The 16079-nt window shown below is 38.2% G+C and overlaps 2 protein-coding genes across 4 annotated transcripts in view; one reads left to right on the forward strand and one right to left on the reverse strand.

Annotated features, from left to right (window-relative positions):
• LOC117223622 (uncharacterized) overlaps window positions 1–3545 on the forward strand; it is a 66433-nt gene extending 62888 nt beyond the window's left edge. Inside the window, exons 3-4 of one of the 2 annotated variants that reach the window (XM_033475991.2) lie at window positions 1941–2299; window positions 3093–3545. In XM_033475991.2, coding sequence (XP_033331882.2) covers window positions 2041–2299; window positions 3093–3490 — 657 coding nt within the window. In that variant the 5' untranslated portion in view covers window positions 1941–2040 and the 3' untranslated portion in view covers window positions 3491–3545. Of the gene's footprint in view, window positions 1–1414; window positions 2300–3092 lie in introns of those variants that run through there. The other variant, XM_033475990.2, reaches the window with a different exon arrangement.
• LOC117223620 (dipeptidase 1) overlaps window positions 1–16079 on the reverse strand; it is a 296833-nt gene that overhangs the window by 122929 nt on the left and 157825 nt on the right. The window lies entirely within an intron of this gene.

A 16079-nucleotide genomic window follows, 5' to 3' on the forward strand; every position in this document is an offset into this window, starting at 1 on the left:
TCTGTTTCGCGAATAAAAATCCGCGGTCCAAAAATCGCCGTACTATCCCGCGAATTTCTCATAATTATAGCACAGTAATATATAGAATATAATATACAATATAGCTATATAATATATGTATGTAGCACATAATTATAGTCCTTTCAAACTCGGCACAGAAAAATGTTCAAGACCTACAAGATTATTATTACCAAATTTCTACAGTCTATTCAAAATAAAATCCGACGAAACTTAGCGAAAAAGCGAGACCTTATCTCGAATTTCATCCGAACAATCCGGCGTTCACCCTCGCCACGAATAAACGTCGGCGAACGGTGATCCGTCAAACCGGTGTATCTCCCGTTGCCGTTTCCTTCCGGCGCGTTGCGAAACCGCCGCCGCGAAACGAGCATTTATAAGAAGCAATTAAGCAACGCGAGGCCGAGAGAGAGTACACGGTGGTATCGCGACGTTCCCCGGCCCCCATCCCCCTCCGTCCGCGAAATTAATGAGAATTTATTTCGCGAGCGTTCTCGGAAGAACGGCGGAGAAAATAAATTATTCAAATTTTTCGCCGGCGTTCCGCGGCGCCTTCCTCCTCCTCCTTTCTCCCCCCGTCTCGTTTCGGCCCGGTAAAAAGCAAGTGTCGTAAATTTTTTAAAGCGTCATACAAACGTACGGGGATTCATTATCAAAAGAGCTGACCCGGCGACCCCTCGCCGCCGCCGCCCTCTGCCACCTCCGGCCACCCCCGGCCATGGACGTTTTTAATTGCCCGTCTCCTGTCCCCTCGCCGGCCACTTCTCCACTCCCTTGCCCTCTCTCTCTCTCTCTCTCTCTCTCTCTCTCTCTCTCGAGATTTCTCGCTCTCTAGATTTCTCTCTCTCTCTCTCTCTCTCTCTCGAGATTTCTTCCTCTATAGATTTCTCTCTCTCTCTCTCTCTCTCTCTCGAGATTTCTTCCTCTATAGATTTCTCTCTCTCTCTCTCTCTCTCTCTCGAGATTTCTTCCTCTATAGATTTCTCTCTCTCTCTCTCTCTCTCTCTCTCTCTCTCTCTCTCGAGATTTCTTCCTCTATAGATTTCTCGCTCTCTAGATTGCTCTCTCTCTCTCTCTCTCTCTCTAGATTTCTCTCTCTCTCTCTCTCTCTCTCTCTCTCTCTCGAGATTTCTCCCTCTATAGATTTCTCGCTCTCTCTCTCTTTCTCTCGAGATTTCTCCCTCTATAGATTTCTCGCTCTCTAGATTGCTCTCTCTCTCTCTCTCTCTAGATTTCTCGCTCTCTAGATTGCTCTCTCTCTCTCTCTCCCTCTAGATTTCTCGCTCTCTAGATTTCTCTCTCTCGATTTCTCTCTCTTTCTCTCGCTCCTTCTCTCTCTCTATAGATTCTTCGCTCTCTAGATTTCTCTCGAGAAAAAATCGACGTTGTCGTTACATTTAATAAACAATTTGATTCTCCAAAAAGTGTTCGTCTCAGAAAAAATGGAAATAAATAAGCATTTCATGAATTTCGAAAATTTCGAATGCGCATGTACGGCACAATGGTCAGCTTCTATGCAAAAAGCGAGGAAAAAAAAACATATAATATCTGAAAATAAACTAAAACTGAATATAGAATACATGTAACTATAAATAAAAATTAATGCAATAAAATTCAAAATTCAATTGAATTGAATCAAATTGAAAGCAACAATTCTATTTTTAAAAAATACGTTTATGAACAATTAAAACGCTACATATCGTTTTCATTATTCCATTCCAACAAAACCCCAAATATACATAGTAACAATATAAAACGAAAAAGTGAGGCTTAAATATATAATTTTCTCATATGCAATGTTTTAAATATATCCTTTTTTTATATGTTTTTCCCCGTTTTTTGTGTGGAACCACCGTGCACCGCCCAGTCCACTGCGTGACTTATTCCTCCGTGAACACTGATACCGCGAAAGCCCCGCGCAGGACGCTTCTACCGGGAAAGTTCGATCTGCCTGGCGCCTTCGAAGAACGGGACCGGATACACCGGATATCGGAGACCAGGGAACAGTTGAGGGAGGCCAAGATGCGAATCGCGCGCTCGCTCCAACGGCTGCCCTTTGATCCGACGAACGTCGACCAAGTGGTCGTTACGCTGGTTCTCGAGACGGTCTGCGAAGAAGTCACGTTGCTGCTGATGGACGTACGGATCGACACCGATGTTCGCACGTTTGCCAACGCAGCGTTGTTTTGGGCGCTGCGCGACGTCGACATCGCCGGCATCGAGGTGCTCCTAGAGGAGGAGTTCTTGCTGATGAACCGGTACAGGTTCGCCAACATTGAACGTACGTAACCGTGCGACGAACTGCGAGCAATTTCGCCCGATTAGTTGATTCGAATCGCTTATTATATCTACTTTATATATTTGCTTATTATATTTATTTTATATTCACTTATTATATTTATTTTATATTTACTTATTATATTTATGCTACATTTACTTATTATATTTACTTTATATTTACTTATTATATTTACTCTACAGGGTGTCCCAAAAATGTCTCGCAATCCGGAAACGGCGGGTTCCTCGGATCATTTGAAGCAACTTCTTCCTTTACAAAAATTTTCTCCGAGGCACCGTTAACGAGTTATTAACGAAAGAACAGTGACCAATAAGAATCGAGTACGGCCGATGCGAGGCGACCCAGCCAACCAGCGCGCGAAGCCCAGTTCCGCTCATTGGCTCGGTCGCCTCGCGCCAGTCGAGCACGCCTCTCATTGGTCACCGTTTTTCGTTAATAACTCGTTAACGGTGCCTCGGAGAAAATTTTTGTAAAAGAAAAAGTTGCTTCGGATGACCCGAGGAACCCGCCACTTTCGGATTACAAGACATTTTTGGGACACACTGTATATTTACTTATTATATTTGCTCTATATTTACTTATTATATTTACTTTGTGTTTACTTTTTATTTTATATTTACTTATTATATTTACTTTGTATTTACTTATTATATTTACTTTGTATTTACTTATTGTATTTACTTTATGTTTACTTCATATTTACTTGCATTTGTACTAAAAATCATTTACCGTTCGTCTCGGAATTCCAAGCGCATGTTTCCAAGATTCCGTACAGTTGTAGATGGGCTCGAGGTGGGGCACATACTGAAATCAAACGGAACGCGTAAAATGCTGTTGGGAGCAATTCATGCGCCGTTCAGCCGCTCGAACTGGGCAACTTTGCATCGCCGTTTGCCGTGGCCCTACGTCTGCCCCTCCCACGAGAAAGGACACCCGAAGTACTATCCGAACGTTCGCGAGAGAATCGACGAGACTTCGTCGAAAGGAGAGGATCGCGTCGCCGCCGCCAGGTCGTCCTGTGCTTCTGATCTCACGTGCTATCACTTCGAGGATGTTTCGAACAACGCGGACGTGGCTTACAAAAGGAAATCGAAATTTGCAGCGGCGGCGACGGCAGCTACGCCACCGCAAATTGTCCGCGCGTTGCTCGTGGATATGGTTGACCTCAAGTGATACTAGCTAACAATCGTATCAAGCTTTGTTAATAATAAAACTGAACGTATAGAAACCTTCTGGGAATTGAATGGTAATTATCGATCTCTCGAAAATTGGATGTCAATGATATCTTCTTTCTAATATTGTAAATTATAATGTTGTGAATTAAATATCAATAAAATAATCGAATATAAAATATAATATTTATAAAATATAAAATATAATATATATAAAATATAAAATATATTATTTATAAAATATAAAATATAATATATATAAAATATAAAATATATTATTTATAAAATATAAAATATAATAAATATAAAATAGTCAAATATAAATAAAATAATTAAATATCAATAAAATAAATTAGACTGAAGGGATTTATTTTCAATCGAGAAATAAATTGTTATATTTTTATGAGAACTTTACATTCGATTACCAACTTTCAACCAAAAACATTTGTCGTTACTTTCTGCAAAATTTATGAGAATCTTACTTGGAAGCATTTCGCTTCGCATGATATTTTTCCAGCTCGGCGAAACGCACCGACAACAATTTTTTTGTTCCTCCTCCCTCGTCTGCACACCGTATAGTACCCTCCTCCCTGCGCCGTTCGATGGCCGTCTTTTTTATTGAAAACACATTGCCGGCACGGGAACGGGCGACTAAAAGGGAGATAAAAGAAAACAATCCGGGCAAAAAATGAAACGGATCAATTGGAGAGCTTTCCGGCGGCAGTGGCCGATCGATCGATCGATCGTTAGACTGATTGACAAATAGTCGTCCGTGCTTAGAATCATCGTTTACCGCATTCCGTTCCCGTATTTTCCTCCCCCCCCCCCCTCCTCCTGTTTCGTCTACTTCTCTGTCTATTCGCGCGCGTTATATTGATTCAACGTGTATGTGTGTGTGTACGAAATCGGCCCGACGAATAAAACGAAACAGTCGGAAACGAAGCTGCTGGTTCCGAGCCTTTAAACGTTCGCCAAAGTCCGCTGCGATCGTTTCGCGATCGCGTCGCCGATCAAAACGCTGTTCCGACGAGAGACTGCTTAGTGAATTGATCGGTCGAAAGTGCCGTTTATTCGGTCGAATCACCGAGAATCGATTAATTAGGCGACCATTTAAACGCGCTGGCTGCTTAACGCTCGATTTACGGTGCACAAAAAATTGCTGTTTTATGTTAATTTATAAAAGTAATAATAAGACGTTTGATCTGATTTTGAACAAGCTTTATTGTAACATTTGCCGTGAGTAACACATAAATTAAATAAATAACTCATAAATATATCTTTACGATATTCATATTTATATTTGTATTTGTATTTGTATTTATATATATTTATATCTGTATCTGTATCTGTATTTATATTTATATTTATATTTATATTTATATTTATGTTTATGTTTATGTTTATGTTTGTGTTTGTGTTTGTGTTTGTGTTTGTGTTTGTGTTTGTGTTTGTGTTTGTGTTTGTGTTTATATTTATATTTATATTTATATTTATATTTATATTTATATTTATATTTATATTTATATTTATATTTATATTTATATTTATATTTATATCTATATTTATATCTATATTTATATTTATATTTACATTTACATTTATATTTATATTTACAATTACATTTGTATTTGTATCTGTATTTATATTTATATCTTCTTTTTATTTTCATTTTTACTTATATTTAATCTACGATCGCGTAAATTGAAAAATTAGTGACCCGTCATTTTGACGGGTAAAATTAGCGTTAATAGCCTACGGACGTTCATGCGAATAAATTTCTATCAAATCCCGCGACGTTGAAAGAATTTTAAATTAATTTTATCCGATAAAAGACAGACGAATCGACGGTCCAAAATATAAACAAATAATCGTAACAAACGGTAATGCAAATTACGGCGAACAGTGGCAGGCACAGCATTGCTAAACAGTAGTAGTAAATAGCGCAGATAATAAAACAATCTGCATACGGTTTTCATATTTTTTGCATACGTATTACAGATTCCTGAACGTATTCCGCATTAATTCTCCATTAATTTTCCATTAAATTCGCATACGTTTCGCGTATACCGACGCAGAAATTCTGCATAAACGTTCGCGTTCTGGTCAATGAGAACGGTCCAGGATTGGTAATAAACGTTCATTAGCATAAAACTGTGCGGAAGCGAAACGGGACCGATTTGGCGGAGGACGGAGAACGATTTGTAGGTATTACTGCGGTTTCTCTATGAAGACCAGCTTCGACGGAGAAAATAAGTATACTTTCACGCCGATAAATTGACGACTCGAGTTATAAATATTATTTGTTAACTTGAATAATTATTTTTCTCAAAATATTCCATCTCTGAAAGTGCGAATTTCGTTGAAAAGCGTGGATGTAAAGGAACCATTCGTGTGCGTGTATTACTGCGGTTATGCGCCTGTTACTGCGGTTATGCACCTATTACTGCGATTATGTACCTATTACTGCGGTTATGCACCTATTACTGCGGTTATGCATCTATTACTGCGGTTATGCATCTATTACTGCGGTTATACACCTATTACTACGGTTATGCACCTATCACTGGGATTATGCATCTATTACTGCGGTTATGCACCTATTACTACAGTTACGCACCTATTACTGCGAGCCAAAGTACATGTACGTCACGAATTATGAACAATAAACGTATAAAAAGATGATGAGATTCATTTCTAAAAGATTACACGCTATAAAATTTTATATTTCGTTATTATAATTTTATATTTTATTTATATTTTACTTTTATAAAATACCGCGGTATTTGGTGCGTCCGCACGGAAGAAAGTTCGAAAGCGTCGAATAACGATTGCCGTTTGGTAAACCGGCGCGTCGGAGTTAGACGCAGTTAGGAGGGACGAGAGAGGGGGGAGGCAACGATATTGTAATTCGAGATCGCTCGCGGGCATAAATTTAAAGTTCGATCCGGCTCGGCCAAAACCGTCGCAGCGTGGCGGCGGCGGCGACGGCGGTGCTGCGACAGCCTTCGGTTCCGCGACAGTTAGCCTCCCCTCAGTTACGGTGGTGCTACCGTTGGCCGACCAGCCACGAAGTCACCGCTACACGTGCAATACATTTAGCCTTGGCTGCTCGATCCGAGATTATGATGTACAGCCTGCGCCGTAATACCGGATTAAAATGTAACACGTTAGCGCGGAACGGTAGTATACATATACACGTTGTTGTCTGGACCATGTAGAACCGTCTACGCTGCTATTAGCCCCCTTCCCCCCGCCCTATTATTCCGCGTGTAAATAGCCGAACTCGCGCTATCGAAGCGATTTCGAAACCCAATTATCCGGCCTGTTCCGCTTTCATCGGTTTCAACCGCGGCCAACGTTTCTTCTAACGTTGTAGTTCAGCCCGCGATCGTCGCGATTATCATCGGTCTTCGCGCGAAACACAACAGTTCCGGCAAACAAAAGTTCCGAGGAAATTTATTCTTTATTTCCATTTTAACAGGTTCATATTCTTTCCGTGTTCCTACAATTTTATCTTCTATCGAATCTTAGCTTTCATTTATTTATTGTATTTTTTATTATATTTTGTTATGTTTTATTTTATTTTGTTACGTTTTATTATATTTTATTATTTTTTATTATATTTTATTATATTTATATTATATTTTGTTATATTCTGTTATGTTTTATTATATTTTATTATTTTTTATTATATTTTGTTATATATTATTATTTTTATTATATTTTGTTATATATTATTTTATTTTGTTATATTTTGTTGTGTTTTATTATATTTTATTATTTTTATTATAGTTTATTATATTTTATTATATTTTATTTTATTTTGTTATATTTTATTATATTTTATTATTTTTTATTATATTTTGTTATATATTATTATTTTTATTATATTTTGTTATATATTATTTTATTTTGTTATATTTTGTTGTGTTTTATTATAGTTTATTATATTTTATTATATTTTGTTATGTTTTATTATATTTTGTTATGTTTTATTATATTTTATTATATTTTGTTGTATCTTGTGATATTTTATTATATTTTATTATTTTTTATTTTATTTTGTTATATTTTGTTGTGTTTTATTATATTTTGTTGTATCTTGTTATATTTTATTATATTTTATTATATTTTATTTTATTTTGTTATATTTTGTTGTGTTTTATTATATTTTATTATTTTTATTATAGTTTGTTATATGTTATTATATTTTGTTACATTCTGTTATGTTTTATTACATTTTTATTTGATTTTGTTGTATCTTGTTATATTTTATTATATTTTTATTATATTTTATTATTTTTTATTATATTTTGTTATATTTCATTATATTTTATTCTACTTTTATTACATTTATTGTATATTTTCTTTCATTAGAAAGAAATTGTTTGCTATGCCACATGCTTGTACGACATATTGTCATACTGTTGTAACACAGACACATTATTATTGTATTATTAATTTTGTATTTCACATATTCATATTTAGTTCACATTTCTAAAAAAGAAACCGCAGGCCAACAATTGTTTGCGAAATTATTAAAGGAAATGTGCAACACGCGTTGCATTCGATCACCACGTAAAAATTAATATCTTGTTCCTATCGCAAACAATACATTTCAAGCATCGAAGCATCGCCTTGCTTGGAGCCTGACGAATCCGACCGACCGATGCGCTCCGAAATGCGAGGACCACGATCGAGGGCGTCGATTCGATAATCGCGTCGGAATCGGCACGGCTACGCGTGTTCTGATCGCGTCAGAAACTTGGTCGGCCGCGGCCGATAAATTCGCGGATCAAAGTCTTAAGAAACTAAACAGCTCGGGAACGATGATCGCTCCCCGTATCTACGAACAATGCATATAATCCGGTGGCCGTCGTGGCGCTTACGCTCGTCGCCGGGTGCTAATCCCCGCGCAACAATACCGAAATTCTTCCGCGGACGGGACAAGAATACCGGCGCGGCCCGTGTACCCGATAAATATTCATAGCACACGGCGAACGGTTGACGGACCGCGTAAAATGACGTGGGTAAACTCCCGACGACCGTCCTTTGACGGTAATCACGCTCGTGATAGTGGGGTTACTTAAGCCCCCCGCCGCCCGGTCTCCACCGCCGAACTATCAAAAGCCGATCAAACTGCGCCGGTGGCCAGCTATCCCTGTCTTTGCCTAATCGTGGCGCCGCGTTGATTTTACGTTCCTAAACCTTCGATCGCTGCTGTCAAAGGCGGTTCCTCGACTATTAGGCCAATGGAGCCAGTTACCGCGCCTTTCGTTTATTTTCGCGCACGAGTAACTTTATATTTACCGTATAGGATGTGTCAAATCTTTCACTGAAATTCGATGAATTGTTATTATTATATTATTATGTTATATTATATATTATATTATATTATATATTATATATTATGCTACTTACACATTATATATTACATATTATACTACTTATTATGTTACATTACATAACATTACATTGTGTTATACTACATTATATTACGTTACATTACGTTACATTACGTTACATTACGTTGCATTACGTTGCATTACGTTGCATTACGTTGCATTACATTGCATTACATTGCATTACATTGCATTACATTGCATTACATTGCATTACATTGCATTACATTGCATTACATTGCATTACATTGCATTACATTGCATTACATTGCATTACATTGCATTACATTGCATTACATTGCATTACATTGCATTACATTGCATTACATTGCATTACATTGCATTACATTGCATTACATTGCATTACATTGCATTACATTGCATTACATTGCATTACATTGCATTACATTGCATTACATTGCATTACATTGCATTACATTGCATTACATTGCATTACATTGCATTACATTGCATTACATTGCATTACATTGCATTACATTGCATTACATTGCATTACATTGCATTACATTGCATTACATTGCATTACATTGCATTACATTGCATTACATTGCATTACATTGCATTACATTGCATTACATTGCATTACATTGCATTACATTGCATTACATTGCATTACATTGCATTACATTGCATTACATTGCATTACATTATAGTATATTACATTTACTTGTTAAAATTGAACCCGTAAAAGACGAAAGTTCGAAAAATACCGTTGCTAACGGGGCACAGTAATTGACTCCTCCACTACATGTTTATTTACGTATTCCGTACTTTTCAGCTAGAACGCCTGTTCGTTTTCCGTCGAACGAAAGGACATTGTTCTTATTCTTCGTGGCTTGATCTCCCTCGTTCTCGAAATATCAGCGCCGATGCCCGTCGTCGCGTTCGCCACCGTTGCCTCGTATAGGAATCCATACGAATCCAAGGGAAGTCGCGATCGGGCTTGGCCGGGCTCGTGCCGAAGGGTCTCGACCGAAGGGACGTGAGCCGCATAGATGAAAGACGGGCTCACGCCGTCATTTCGCGATTTATAGGGACGGTCCCGTTCAGCCGGGGGGGGGGGTCGCATTGTGCCACCGATTTGAGCGTATTTCGCGGGCAACTCTACCGTGACCCGGGGCGGACATATTTCTCCGGAATCGCTGCTGAAATTCCGCGCTCTGAATTCTGCGCGATTTGTTCCTCGAGCCGGTCCTCGGAATTCATTTTTATCTCCTACTACGGAGCACTCGGTTCCCTTCGTCCGTGCATACTTTGGGAAAATCTGTTACATCTCTTACCTCGTGGACGGAAGCCGTGTTTCACGGCGCGGAGCGCTCCGCGAGACACGCCGATTTCGATCATGTTTGTCTACGGCATAGTCTGGAGCTCGAGAAATTACTCGGAACGCGTTACTTCTTTTACGGACATTTGTTCAACCACGATCGAAACTGTCCGAACGAAAATTGTCGAAATATGGTTCCCGCGTTTCTTTGTAAAACAACAACGCGTGAATGTATCTTTACGTGTATCTTCAATCATCAAATGTATCTTTATTGTATTATATTGAATTATATTATATTGCATTGTACTGTATTTTATTTTATTGTATCGTATTATATTGTATTGTGTTGTATTGTATTGTATCTTATTGTATTGTATCGTATTTTATTGTATTATATTGTATTATATTGTATTATATTATATCGTATTATATTGTATTGTATTGTATTGCATTGTATTGTATCATATCATATTCTATAGTATTGTATCGTATTCTATTGCATTGTATCGTATTATATTGTATTGTATTATATCGAATAATATTGTATTGTATTGTATCGTATTCTATTGTATTATATTGTATCGTATTCTATTGTATTATATTCTATTGTATTATATTGTATTGTATTGTATTGTATTGTATTGTATTGTATTGTATCGTATCGTATTCTATAGTATTTTATCGTATTCTATTGTATTCTATTGTATTGTATTCTATTATGTTGTATCGTATTATATTGTATTATATTATATCGTATTATATTGTATTGTATTGTATTGTATCGTATCGTATTCTATAGTATTTTATCGTATCGTATTGTATTCTATTGTATTGTATCGTATTCTATTGTATTATATTGTATCGTATTATACTGTATTATATTGTATTGTATCGTATTATATTGTATTATATCGTATTATATTGTATTGTATTGTATTGTATTGTATCGTATTCTATAGTATTCTATCGTATTGTATCGTATTTTATTGTATTATATTGTATTGTATTGTATCGTATCGATCGTATATTCTATAGTATTTTGTCGTATCGTATTGTATTGTATTGTATCGTATTTTCTATTGTATTATATTGTATCGTATTATACTGTATTATATCGTATTATATTGTATTGTATCGTATTATATTGTATTATATTGTATTGTATTATATCGTATTCTATAGTATTCTATCGTATTGTATGGTATTGTATTGTATTGTATCGTATCCTATTGTATTGTATTATATCGTATTCTATTGTATTGTAACGTATTATATTGTATCGTATTGTATTGTATCGTATTATATTGTATTGTATTGTATCGTATTGTATTTTATTGTATTGTATTATATTATATTGTATTGTATCGTATTATATTGTATTGTATCGTATTGTATTTTATTGTATTGTATTATATTATATTGTATTGTATCGTATTATATTGTATCGTATTGTATTGTATTGTATTGTATTATATTATATATATATATATTTATTTTGTCTTTCATTTTTTCATTTCGCATAAACATCGGCGATCTAATTACGAACGAAATCACGACAAGTCCGTGCCGCTGTTACGCTGAAAAAGGTTAAATATCCAGCGTGTCTAGCAGCGTTCCATCCCCTCTGTTACTTACACCGTTCGGCTTTCATCTCGGGGTCGGCCAACGTTCGCTCCTTACTGAAAGGAGAAGACTCTCTTTCACATGCGCGGGATTCTCTTCCCGCCGACGGCCGCCGTTTCGTATAAGTAAAGGAGAAAAAGCGGTGGCCGTAGGAGACGAAGAAGGTCAGAGGGTCGAGACAAAGTTGATGAAAGAGGAGCCATGTAATTCCACGAGCGGTGGTCGTTTCTGCCAGCTCGACGATCGCCGCCGCGCGCCTCGCCGGGGCTCCCTTTCTCGACTTTCCCTTTTGGCCGCAGCGAATCCCTCCCGCAGACCGGCTCTCGTCCCTCGCGCCGCAACGGGAGCCTTCTTATTCGTTTCATTTGCTTCTTATCGTGCATTCCACGCGGGAATGCTCCGGCGTAGCCATTCCCGGGAATGTCAATTACGACGGCCTCCCCAGCCGATAGCCCGCGCGACGCGAAAAGTAATATCCAGGACGATTTTGTCGTTCTCGGGAACATTACCGGAATTTTCATGCAGCGCGCTCGGGCCCGTTGTCCCCCCGGACCTAACCGCTGATACCGGCGGAGCCGTCCCGTTGCACAATTCCCGGCGATGCTCCCGAAAAAAGGAGCGAGGATCGTCGAGTGGCAAACGGCCACCCAATTCGCTGCCGTGTCTCCGTCTTCCTCTAAACGCGCGTCTCTCTGAATAGGCTCGCGTTTTCTGCGATAGCACCGTATCTGCGGCAACGCGACAAGCCTCCGCTATTAACCCTTTGCCCTACGATTCAAGTTTTAAGAACGTGTGCCAGAAACAACAACAAGATCGAGCTCGCGTCGAGCTCTTTCACGGTTGCGCGAAACGTTTGAAGTTGTGCCAATCGCGAACTTCTTCAAATTCTTCTCACGTCTCTCAGACGTGGCAGTCATTTCTGGTCCGATTTCATGACCACATCTCTTAGACGTGGTAATCGTTTCCTGCCCAATTTTTGACTACGTTTCTCAAACGTGATAATTGTTTCTGGCTCGATATTTTGACCACGTCTCTCAGACGTAGTAATCGCTTCTGACACGATTTTTTACTACATCTCTCAGACGTGGTAATCGTTTCTGGCTCGATTTTTTTACTACGTCTCTCAGACGTGATAATCATTTCTGGCCCGATTTTTTTACCACGTCTCTCATACGTGATAATCATTTCTTGTCCGAGTTGATCACGTCTCACAGACGTGATAATCAATTATGACCCAATTTTTTGACCACGTCTCTCAGACGTGGTAATCGTTTCTGACCCGATTTTTTGACCACGTCTCTCGGACGTGATACTCATTTCTGGCTCGATATTTTGACCACGTCTCTCAGACGTAGTAATCGCTTCTGACCCGATTTTTTACTACGTCTCTCAGACGTGGTAATCGTTTCTGGCTCGATTTTTTGAATACGTCTCCCAGACGTGATAATCGTTTCTGGCCCGATTTTTCACCACGTCTCCCAGACGTGGTAATCGTTTCTGGCATAAATATTTTACCACGTCTCTCAGACGTGGTAATCGTTTCTGGCCCGATTTTTCACCACGTCTCTCAGACGTGATACTCATTTCTGGCCCGATTTTTTCACCACGTCTCTTGGACGTGGTAATCGTTTCTGGCCCGATTTCTTGACCACGTCTCTCACATGTAATAGCAATAAAAATTGTCCACGTCAACCGCGGTAAACAAGAACAAAAAATAAAGCTCAATTTCTTTGTTTAACAACTTCAATAATTCGGCAACGATGCAAATAATAATTATTTTATTCATTAATTTTATTATTTTATTAAACAAATAACTCTGCTGTCCTCGCGATATTTCGTTCCGTCCGTTCACTTTCGTCGAAAAACGCAGAAAATCCGCGGTCTGCGTCATCGGATTAATTTCCCTTTTTTTTAGCCAACGCTTTCCGACGCTTCGCGAATTTACACGCGTCGCGGCCGCATAAAAATCCGCGGCCCGGTCGTTACCTATCATTTGTTCGCGGCGATACGCGGGGTAACAGCCGCGGGACCGCGTTACGCGAACGCGTAAGAATGATGATGAACACGTCAGAACCATGTGCACACACCACTTTTCAGGCATGCATTCCCGGTCCGTTATCCCGGGAAATGGTCCGCCGGCTACTTCGGCGGACGGAACGGGCTTGATTCGGTCCGGTCCGTTTCCACGCGAATGTAAATTCCGCCGAACGCAAAGTATGGTCAATAGGGCATGAACGATTTCGACTATGCCCATAATCGGATGTAGCGAGCGAGTTCAAACACAATGAATCACGATCGAATACCGAGGCCTGACTTATAGGCGGCGCAACGGAACGCCCGGATATCGTAGAAAGCCATTACAAACTTATGCACAAATAGAATCGAATAACAAAGGGTGCCCCAGCCACCGGACGCCACGGTCGCGATCAATTTAAACTCGCGGTTGATATTGGAGACGATACAAATTGCGAAAGCAGCTTCACAAATTGTCCATTTTTGCTTACAAGGTGAAGGAAAATTAGGGAGAATTTTTATTCAATATTTTTATTTATACTATTCAATATTCGTATTTCTTATTGAATATTTTTTATTTCCTGTTCAACGCGGTGTGTTTATCGAAACAATTTGTTTTGTGTGTAAACAGGCATCAATTATCGTGCATAGAGCAGAGATGGACACATTTTATTCGAATAATGAATAAAAAAAATCTTGTTCGTAGAATTTATTCGAAATATTATTGAAATGCAATTTTATTCCAAGAAATTATTCGATGTATTATTCGAACAAAATTTTATTCGTACAATTTATTCGAAATATTAACCGAATAAAATTTTGAACGAATAATTTATTCGATATTATCGGTCGAATACAAAATTATTCGAAACGTTATTCTTGATAAAATTTTCATTATTTGCATTATTCGGATAAAATTGTATTTGAATAATTTCTTGAAGTCATTATCCGAATAAAATTGCATTCCAAGAATTTATTGAAATCGTTAATCGAATAAAATTGCATCCGAATAATGTCTTGAAATCGTTACTCGATTAAAATTGTATCCGAATAATTTTTTGAAATCGTTAATTGAATAAAATTGAATCCAAATAATTTTTTTAAATCGTTAGCCGAATAAAATTGCATCCACAAAATTTATTGAAATCGTTATTCTGATAAAATTGCATCCGAATAATTTTTTGAAATCGTTAATCGAATAAAATTATATCCAAATAATTTCTTGAAATCGTTATTCGATTAAAATTGAATCCAAATAATTTCTTGAAATCGTTATCCGAATAAAATTGCATCCAAAGAATTTCTTGAAATCGTTAATCGATTAAAATTGAATCCAAAGAATTTCTTGAAATCGTTATTCGAATAAAATTGCATCCAAATAATTTCTTTAACTCGTTACCTAAATAAACCTGCATCCTTAGAATTTCCTGCGATCGTTGCCCGATTAAAATGTTCCCAAAATTCCGGGCACCCTTTGCACGTAACGCAAGCGACAGGACCTAATCGAAACTCATAAGGCGGCCGGCGATCGGGGAAGCTGCTCAAGAACCATGACACAAATACAGATCATCGGAAGATTATAGGATCTGGTAAGAGACTCGTGAAACACGCTCGGGATCATAGAACCTGCTACGGAATCATGGCGCTGGTATAGGCCATCTAAAGATTACAGGGATCTACTGCAGACTCGTGAAACAGATGTAGGCTACCCGGAGATCATAAACTGTACTCCAGAGGACGGGACCTAACCCAGACGCATGGGTCACGTACAGAGTCTCTGCAGATTATACGTAGATCCTATCCCAGAAATAGGAGCGGCGCGACGGCACAGCCCAGACCGCCCGAAGATGGCGGCACCGGCGCGTCGCTGAACTTGAAACACTCGGAAAATGAAGGAAGTCGCCAATGGCTCTAAATCTCGGAGATTTAGGACAGTTCGGAAACTCTAGCGTTCTAGAGAGCACCCTAGAGGTTCCAGAGACGCGTTCAGGGTGCTGCGGAGGTGTAGTTTCAAAGCTGGATCGTATAACGTTCAAATTCTAGGTTATAATTCGACAGATTTATTATTCAGAGCCGAAGTTTTTAACGAGTTTATTTGAGAAAGGGGCGAACTCTTTTCAACGTCGGTTCGCGTTTGTTCATTTTTGTTCACAAGCTGAAGGAAAATTAAGGAGATTTTATTATATTCACTCCCGTATTTCTTATTTCCTCTTTTATAGGGTTTAATTAAAATTATTGTACGAGCGAGAAATGAGAGGTTCCTGAGA

The sequence above is a fragment of the Megalopta genalis genome, chromosome 1 (genome assembly GCF_051020955.1).
Source record: "Megalopta genalis isolate 19385.01 chromosome 1, iyMegGena1_principal, whole genome shotgun sequence".
Classification (NCBI taxonomy): Eukaryota; Metazoa; Arthropoda; class Insecta; order Hymenoptera; family Halictidae; genus Megalopta; species Megalopta genalis.